Raw genomic sequence first — 9,526 nt, 5'->3', positions numbered from 1 at the left:
GGGGCGGAGGGCGGGGCCCGGGCCGGGTCGTGACCCCGGGCGGGGCGGAGGGCGGGGCCCGGGCGGAGCGAGGGGCGGAGGGCGGGGCCAGGCGGGGTGAGGGGCGGGGCCCGGGCGGGGCGAGGGGCGGAGGGCGGGGCCCGGGCGGGGCGAGGGGCGGAGGGCGGAGGGCGGGGCCCAGGCGGGGTGAGGGGCGGGGGCCCGGGCCGGGTCGTGGCCCCGGGCGGGGCGAGGGGCGGAGGGCGGGGCCCGGGCGCGGTGAGGGGCGGGGCCCGGGCCGGGCCGTGGCCCCGGGCGGGGCGGGGCGGGGCGAGGGGCGGAGGGCGGGGCCCGGGCTCTGCAGCAGGCCAAGAGTGGCCCAGCCCAGCCCGCAGCCAGCCCCAGCTCCCAGTGCCCACTCCAGGGCCCCGCCCCCGACTTGGCCCCGCCCCCTCGCTGAGAGCTCCCCCACAGTGATGAGCGCGGCTGAGTCTCAACCCGTGGAGCTCACTGCGCAGGCGCGTCTTCTCAGCGCCGCGCGTGCGCTCCCAGCACGCCGGCTTCACGCGCTCACTTCGCCTCCGAGCCGGGTGGGGATCGCGCGCTCACCTGCCTCGCGCTGCTGCCGGGCCCAGCGGGCACGGTGAGAGCGAGGGGCAGGATGGGACCATGGGGCGAGGGGGGAGTGGACGGAACCATGGCGGCGGCTGGGTGGGGAAACAAACAGGCGGGCGGGCCCGGGCAGCCGCTGTCGGGGTCGGGCCCGGCCCGGCCCGGCCCGGCGCGGCCCCACGCGAGGGGTGAGAGGACCCGCCGGCCGCAGGGGGACCCTCAGGCACTGACAGCCCCGGGCCGGGGGAGGGCGGGCTGCGGCCCACTGAGGGTGGGGCTAAAACAGGGCCCGCCCTAAGGTGCGTTAGCGGCAGGGGTCGCTGGGGGGAGGGGCGGGATGTCTCGTTGCCCCAGCGCCCCGTGACTGTGCCCCCCCCAGGCCGCTGGGTGCCAGCTCCTCCACCCCCAGCAGAGTGCCTGGGTCTCTGGATTGCCAGCCATCGGGGGCAGCGGGTCACTGTACAGCGCCGAGCACAATGGGTTCAGCCCGTGGTGGTGCGGCAGGGCTTGTGCCAGTGGGCTAGAGGCAGTTGTGGGGCCAGTGCTTTGACACTGCAGTTCCCTGGGCTCTGCCCCTTGCCCCCTTACTCCTCCCAGGCATAAGAGCCTGTGTTCCAGCCCCAGCTGCAGTGTCTACACAGCAAGATTAGGTGTGCTAGCCTGAGCCCTGCTACCCCCCGGCTGCCAGGCTGAGGCCCAGTTTCCTCAGCCATTTAAATATGGACTCTGTTGCTCTTTTACTCTGCTCCTGTTGTAGGAGGGGACTTCACTCAGCTGGAGCAGCAAGACTTCCATGACACACAGCATCTGGTAGTGAAGCATACAGTTAGAAAAGGACGATACATGGTTTATTGCTACTCCAGTAGACATCAGTGTACCTCTTCTGTTTGTAAAAAGAAAAGGAGTACTTGTGGCACCTTGGAGACTAACAAATTTAAGCTTAGTGTCCTTTTTCTTTTGTAGAGAAGCAAAGTGTGTGTTGTAAATGGCTTGTCTACTTTTTGTAAAGTCCAGCCACGAGGAAGTTTGTGTGGAAGGTTGGTTCTTTGCTCTAAAACCTCTGCTCTGTGAATATGTTCAGTCTTCCTATGCTTCTCTTATTGTTCCACAGCTATTTTTCAGAGAATATGCTTACTTCGGTTTGGCCATATGTTTTTGTCCACTTAAACTGACAGATCTTGCTGTCTAACAAAGAATATTTTGTTTTCTAGGTCCTTAGACAAATGAAATACATTCTAGTCACGGGTGGTGTCATCTCAGGGATTGGAAAAGGGATTATTGCAAGCAGCATTGGGACAATCCTGAAATCATGTGGGTTACATGTCACTTCCATTAAAATTGACCCATATATTAATATTGATGCAGGAACCTTCTCCCCTTATGAGCATGGTAAGCTGAACTCTGCATTCATAAAATTCCTCTAATTTAATTTTTTTGTATGGTCCTAAGGCTTTTGTGGGGAAATAGTTTGATAAACAACTTATTCTGTACACTCTTACACCTTCTCCAGGATGAAGGTTTGAAATTAGCAGAGGCTAATTCCCAGGCATCAGTAACAAGCCCACCAGTGATTTCAGGTGAAAGTTGCATATTGTCAGTTAGCTCCTTTTTGTTGCAGTTGTAGGATCTGACTACTTGTCTCGTGTTGGGCTTGAACCTTTTTATCTGCATAAGAAATAAATAAACTGTTTTTGAGTGAGAGGGAAAAGAGAGAGAGATGAAAAGCTGGAGAAAGCGGATAAGAACTTTGGTGAGGATTTTGTGATCTTTAAACAAACATCTCTTAGAAAGGTGTAGTGAAATCTGTTTGCCTATAAAGGGAATCCTTTTCTATATTTTTTTTTAAAGCCTTTGTAATGTGTAGATTCACCTTAAGAGTATGTAGAACAAATATTGATACTAATAATTTCCATAATAAATGACTATGCTGGACTTGTAAATATTTTCTTACAGATTTATTGAACTGATATTAGGGGTTAGAATATATTTCAGTAAAAGTCTGATCTCAAGAGCTTTACTTCAGTTTTATGTCATCATAAATAAGCTCAGACTCTTGTCTGTTATACGCAGGCTGTGCAGTGATTTATTCTTTAACATGTTAATCCTATTCCACTTTCTGATCTATGAGGTTTTTATTCTTATTAGCTATTCTTTTAAAACAATTTAATTGTATTAAATAAACTATTTTATCAAGAAGCTGTCTTGTTGCACTGAACTCTTTCAGTTGTCTCAGAAAAACAACTTGCTTGCATGTACTAGCTGACACTGATGTTTTTGCATCTTACCATTTGCTGCAGGAGAGGTGTTTGTGCTGGATGATGGAGGGGAGGTAGACCTGGATTTGGGTAATTATGAACGCTTCCTTGATATCCGTCTCACCAAGGACAATAATCTGACCACTGGGAAAATCTATCAATATGTCATCAACAAGGAGAGGAAGGGAGATTACCTGGGCAAAACTGTCCAAGGTGATGCAATGCTTTGCTTTACCTTTTGCAGATATAAACCTAAATCTGTCTCTATCTTGGGTATTTCTACATCTCTCATCTCATTTGAGTTACTAAGAGGACATTGAATAATTCTTTGGACTGGTCTACACTTGCAAGTTGTACTACAATATTTATATCAGTCAGTGGTGTTACATTTTAACCAATGTAGTTATACTGGTAGAAGTCCTAGTGTGGGTGCGGTTACACTGGTATAGAGGTGCTTTATACCATCATAGTATTGGTATGCTCCAATATAGAAATAGCTATACCAAAGTGAAACACCTTTTATACTGATAGAACTGCCCACATTAGTGGTGTCCTGCTTTAACTACAGTGATAGTTAAAGCAACAACTTTCTAGTGTAAACAAACCCAAAGTGTCAGTAATCTAATATCCTGGGACCATCATGGCTACAGCTACACTGCATACAAATAATCTCCTTTTTAGACCAGTATCCTGTGGATCATGTACATCTTGTGGCTGATTTAAGATGGGCCCCTGCTTTTTTATAACTCATTAAATAATACTATAGGACACAGTCTTGTAACATTTAAAGTTGCCTTCCTGCTCTTGTGATTTCAGTTTGGAAGCTGCATTCTTTGTGGATTGAGTTAGTTTTTTTGCCTCCCTCCTTTCTTTTTTTTTTTTTTTTTGCACGTCATATTTGTCTGCTTGCATAAAACTCCTTTCACAGACCATTTTAAAATAACACAACTCTCCAGGCTCTGCATATAATACAGTTCATATTGGAGGCTTCCAACTGAAAAACATCACTTACAGTTGTCCAAAATGTGAAGTGAGACTACATCTTCTCATCTGAAAGGTCATGACTAGGAATTACCACTTATTAAAAGGAATGCTTTAATTAAAAAGACATAACAACATTTAGATGTGAATGAGAAGTAATGGCCAGTTAATCTCAACTTGCTACACAAAGAGTTTTAGACTCCAATTTATGCAGAGTGTGGTTTTGACCTTTGTCCCTATTTCTCTTCTAGTTGTCCCCCACATCACAGATGCTATCCAGGAGTGGGTAATGAGGCAAGCACGAATTCCTGTGGATGAAGATGGCATTGAACCCCAAGTGTGTGTGATTGAGGTTTGTAGCATTTCCTTCCTTAGTCTTGATTGTCATGCAGAGTAAATGGAACTGTGCACTGGCAGTTAAACCTTATAGAGAATGGTTTTTTTGTTTAACAATTTTTCATCCTATTGATTGGGACAATTCAAAAAGAACAAACCCCATTTTGTGTGCATGTCAGCGTAGTGTTCTAGCAGAGTGGAGTGGTGGTACTTTTTTTTTCAGAATAGCAGCTGCTTTAGTCTGTATCCTCAAAGAACAGGAGTACTCGTGGCACCTTAGAGACTAAGAAATTTATTTGCGCATAAGCTTTATAAAAATTTGTTAGTCTCTAAGGTGCACAAGTACTCCTATTCTTTTTTTGGTGGTACTTTGGGTTTCTTGTTGCCTAGGGCATTGGAGCTCAATTTCAGCACAGAGTTAATATGCCTGGACTCCAGGATAGTAAGGCATGTGAACCAAATGTCCTTGCATATCAATCCTTAGAGCAACACTGGCCTCGTGGGAAGCTGCTTTTCTTCTGCAATCAAAACTGTCATAAGAAGAGGGCATTAAGGAGTTAAAATAGTGGTTGGATAGAAGGAAGAGTGTGGTGTCCCAAGGACCCTCTCTTGGCCAGCTTTGCTTACACTGCATCTGGCCATGTACAGCTGTCTGAGAGGAAGGGAAAAATGCCATGGAACACATCATCCAATACCCAGCATCTCATTAAAGGGCACTAAATGTCCAGCAAAAATCCTGCTGCTATTTCTTCAGAGATTCCACACAGTGACAATGATAATGGCTGTGCAGTAGGCTGTTTTCCTTTTTTTTTTTTTTTTTTTTTAAATCATGTGAAGAGACCAGAAAGATACTGGGTAGTATCAGTTATGAGAAGTTTGGTGCTATTCTAAATGGTTTTCTTTCATTTAGCTTGGTGGAACAGTGGGAGATATAGAAAGTATGCCCTTCATCGAGGCTTTCCGCCAGTTCCAGTTCAAAGCCAAAAGAGAGAACTTCTGTAATATTCATGTCAGTCTAGTTCCCCAGGTAAGTCCGTGGAAAGCTTGATGGCTGGGGATTTCTTGTATAATTAGGGTTTATTTTATAAACACACCCACACACACTCTGAAAGAGATCTGTGTAATGTGTCATTTTTAATACAAAGCAAAGTGTGTACATAAGGAAATAATTCAGACCATTTAGAGACATAGCTGTTCACAGCTAGATTACAGTACCTATATCCTCCCAAAGGATACTGTTGTGTGCCTAGTAAATAGTTGGGAATTTCAGCAAATGTATACTTCTGTATTTCTTTTATATATTTGTTGCACAATTTTGGAATATTTATTTCTGTTTGTTATAACTGAGGGCACTCTGGGAGCCTAGTGTCCCATTTCCCTGCATGTTGAGCAGCCATTTATATTTCTGTAAAGTGACTGTAAAATGCTATCAATCAGAGTAGATACCATTTTCACCCAATTTGTGCTGGTGCAGATTACACAAGGTACAACAGAACAGAGAATTGAGTTCTGCGTTTCTTATTGGTACCCTTTTAACAGCCTCTCTTTACGTGTGTCGTCTTGTAAGTCTGAGATAACACAATCTATAAAATAAGTCAGATAACTTCTCAAACTTTAAAATAGTCATTTCCAGGATATTCTTTCAGGCAGTCCCTAAAGTTTTTTTTGAGTGGTTTTAGTTACAAAGTTGAATAGTTCTGATGTAATGTGCATTTTAAATTTGATTAAACTGTCTCCCTCAGTAAGAGGGTTTAATTGACACTGTAACCTTGTGTAGACTCTCAGATTTGAGTGTTTTTTAAGTCATGATGATCTGACAGAGAACTTCAAAAGCTTTTGTCTTTCTAACAGAATTTGGTCAAGTAAAAAAAATATTACTTCCCCCACCATGTCTCTCTCGTATCCTGGGACCAACACCGCTACAATACCACTGTATATTTCACTGGTGATCATTTTAGCAGAAACATCTATCTGATGTGATTATCCAGCACTATTGGATGTAGATGGGGTACAGCAGGCCAACTAGTTTGCTAGTTCCTGGGGGTGGGGGAACAACTAATTCTGGCTCTCTTCTCTCACTTTCCGCACTCTATGCATTCAAAGAGTAAAACGTTGCTCCCTGTAAATGAATACGCACTCAACAGGTACCTTGAGCTTCTATCCAGCTAAAGTCTTCATGTTTTCCCTCTCCCTGCCCCAATACCCTGCAGTCCCTCTGGGTCTGTGTGTGATTAAATTGGCAGTGAAATGAGGGAAAGACTATCATAAATTCAGGGTTCCTGACCCATAATTAAAACTTAATATGAGGGCTTGAATGACTATTGCACTCCTCGTATGCACATCTAGACATTAGTTCAATAATATATTTTGGTCTTCTTTGATTACTAGCCAAGTTCTACAGGAGAGCAGAAAACTAAACCCACCCAGAATAGTGTTCGCGAACTCAGAGGACTTGGTCTCTCACCAGATTTGGTAAGTTTTGCTGTATTGCATTCATTTGGAAAGTGGGGGCTGGCATCCTTCAGCAACCTTTCCTGATCTAAATTGGACGTGGGATGATAGGATGCTGTTTTATATTAATGGTGGTACAAAAGTAATAAACTATATTAACAAATAATCCATGATAGGAACTTGGCATAGAAACTGTTTTTAGTGACTGGTCAGATTAATGCTTGAGTGCTGCTGTTCTGCTTCACAGCCTTAATATTGCTGCTTTCTCTGCTAGATTGTGTGCAGATGCTCCACTCCGCTGGACACCTCAGTAAAGGAGAAGATCTCTATGTTCTGTCATGTAGAACCAGAACAGGTGAAAACTGCTTTTCTTTCTCCCTCTCCCTGTAACCAGTATTTCTGCCATTTGTCAGATGCTGAGAGCAACATTTTATTTGGTGCCTAGAGCTCCTCTGTGTTAGCTATACATTAAGAATACATCTACATGTTTATCTCCAGTTCTTAAATACGTGTGTCTCTCACAAATATTTGTCAATTCCTCTCTGTGTAAGCCTGATATCTGGATGAATAGGCAGAAGTACATTAAACCTCTTTTCAGAGTAGCAGCCGTGTTAGTCTGTATTCGCAAAAAGAAAAGGAGTACTTGTGGCACCTTAGAGACTAACAAATTTATTAGAGCATAAGCTTTCGTGAGCTGTAGCTCACGAAAGCTTATGCTCTAATAAATTTGTTAGTCTCTAAGGTGCCACAAGTACTCCTTTTCTTTTTTCATTAAACCTCTTACAATTGTTAAATCAGATTGCACAGATTTCTCTTATTTCCCAATGGAAACCTTCTAAATTCCTTCTGCATTTAGGAAAGACTATGGCTTCTAAAACCAGTGTTTAGAACTCAAATATTTGCACTACCTTGAGTATTGGGATTTGTCGGTGTGTTTTGCCCATTACTCCTTGTACAAAATATGCTATCTAATGGTCATACTTGGGCATTGCTCATATCTGCCTGGTCACATTAGTGACAGATTACACAAGAAGAGATTATCCAGGAAAATGTAATGCTATTTGCAACACATTTATTTTTCACTCCAGAATGTGATGTCTTTCATGTACAAGAAACTCATTGTTAAATGATAGGCGATCATTATTTGTCAGTAGATAAATCATTGGGTATGAACAAAAGATGAAGTTAGACCAATAAGTGTTTTGTAGATTAAAAGGGGGTACTTTCAGTACCTTAAAGTATCACTTTCATGAAATCCTCATGGGGCACCATATTTGTGTCTCAATTATTCCAGATTAAGCTTGCTCATTTTAAAAATAGCTTTTTAAATTCTAGCACTGCAAAATCAAGCTGACTCTTACTGGTTCATGCATTGTCCCCAATTCTGTAGTTGGATATTGGCTAAAAAGTCTGTTGCTGTGTAAATTAGAATAAAATCTAGCTGCAGGGCAGCTAGAAGTAAAAAGCATTGAATTGTCAGTAAACTGACTAAGTGGGTGCCATTTTTTTTTTACACACTCTCCATTTGAACCATAATCACACTTTAATGCTAAATGCTTTTTACCATATAAGGAGAAATTGCTGTTTAATTCTTTCTGTGGAAAACTGAATGCAGCTTCCATTTGAATCCAGGAGGAAGCAGGACTTTCAGAGTTGGAATGGAAAGTTTTTTGTGAGATTTCAAGTGCAGTCTTATTCCCAGTGGACAAGTATCACAAGTCTAATCCCTTCATCAGAAACATGAAGAGTTGAATGGACTAGAGATATTGAAATAATCCCCCTTCACAGCCTTACAGAATGGTTTGGCGAGTCTTAGATTAACTTTTTTTTTTTTTTTTTTTTAAAACATTTTTTATAAATGTGGTGGTTTTGGAAGTTGTCAGATTCTCTTAACAGTGCAAGCTTCTCTATGCCCTGCATACACGCCTCAGTCTTGGTCTGGAGAGATGAATTATTACGGGTTTATATTACAGTAGTACCTAGAGGCACCTGTCGGAAAATGGCTCAATTGTACTGGGCACTGCACAATCCTAAAATAAGAGTCCCTACCCCAAAGAGCTTGTGATATCAGTTCAAGACCAGCTGCAATTGGGTGAAACAAACAGGGAGCATGGTAGGGTTTGGAGTTCAACCTCTATGGCCCATTCAGTCAGTGGTGTCTCTACTGAAACAGCCAAGGATGATGGACAGCCAAGTTGTGCTGGGTGTTCTGTAAAGTGCACGCTTAATCACTGGGAACTGGCTTACAATTGCATTTATTATTTTAAATAGTAGATCTTACCTTATGACAGTTTTGAGATTTCTGCTTCCCTGTGCATTTAAGTGGGAGATGGATTTGCTCTTTCCTACTTCATTCCATAAGTGGCGCTTTTAATGAGGAGCCATAGGCAAATATTAGCTCCTCTGGCTAGACCATTGATTTAGAAAGAATGTTCTTGTAAGCTGTTTGAATTCAAAATCAGTTTTTGTTCATTTTGAGTAAATGTGTGTTAAATGATCAAGCAGCTGTCTTCTGGAGGCAGAAGGAAGTAGTAGTGTCCAGTTGTCTGATGTTCTGCTAGGATCATTTGTAGGTACATATGGATATGTTTTAATGACCCTCACTTTTTATGAACAGGTCATTTGTGTTCATGATGTCTCTTCCATCTACCGGGTTCCTCTATTACTAGAGGAGCAGGGAGTTGTTGATTACTTCCGCCGCAGGCTTGACCTTCCCGTAGAGAAGCAGCCAAGGAGGATGCTCATGAAGTGGAAGGAGATGGCTGACAGGTGGGCTCCACCATTGGGAATAGTTTGGAATTAGATTGTGCCCTGGCTTTCAGTGGTCAGCTGGGGAATGGTTCCCCAGAAAGCCTATGTTTCAAATTCCCCCAAAACTCCATGTCTGTTTTCACAACAATGTATTTTATTTT

At 43.6% G+C, this 9,526-nt stretch overlaps 1 protein-coding gene across 1 annotated transcript in view; it reads left to right on the top strand.

Annotated features, from left to right (window-relative positions):
* Window positions 1-429: 429 nt before the first annotated feature.
* Window positions 430-9,526, top strand: part of CTPS1 (CTP synthase 1) — a 29,204-nt gene continuing 20,107 nt past the window's right edge. The window contains exons 1-8 of the mRNA XM_038377353.2: window positions 430-622; window positions 1,803-1,980; window positions 2,889-3,059; window positions 4,079-4,179; window positions 5,074-5,190; window positions 6,552-6,635; window positions 6,889-6,969; window positions 9,232-9,383. Of these exons, the coding sequence (XP_038233281.1) occupies window positions 1,815-1,980; window positions 2,889-3,059; window positions 4,079-4,179; window positions 5,074-5,190; window positions 6,552-6,635; window positions 6,889-6,969; window positions 9,232-9,383 (872 nt within the window). The 5' untranslated portion in view covers window positions 430-622; window positions 1,803-1,814. The remainder of the gene's footprint in view (window positions 623-1,802; window positions 1,981-2,888; window positions 3,060-4,078; window positions 4,180-5,073; window positions 5,191-6,551; window positions 6,636-6,888; window positions 6,970-9,231; window positions 9,384-9,526) is intronic.

The sequence above is a fragment of the Dermochelys coriacea genome, chromosome 19 (assembly GCF_009764565.3).
Source record: "Dermochelys coriacea isolate rDerCor1 chromosome 19, rDerCor1.pri.v4, whole genome shotgun sequence".
NCBI lineage: Eukaryota > Metazoa > Chordata > Testudines > Dermochelyidae > Dermochelys > Dermochelys coriacea.
Note: the sequence above shows the minus strand (reverse complement) of the source record. Positions and strands in the feature narration are given on the sequence as shown.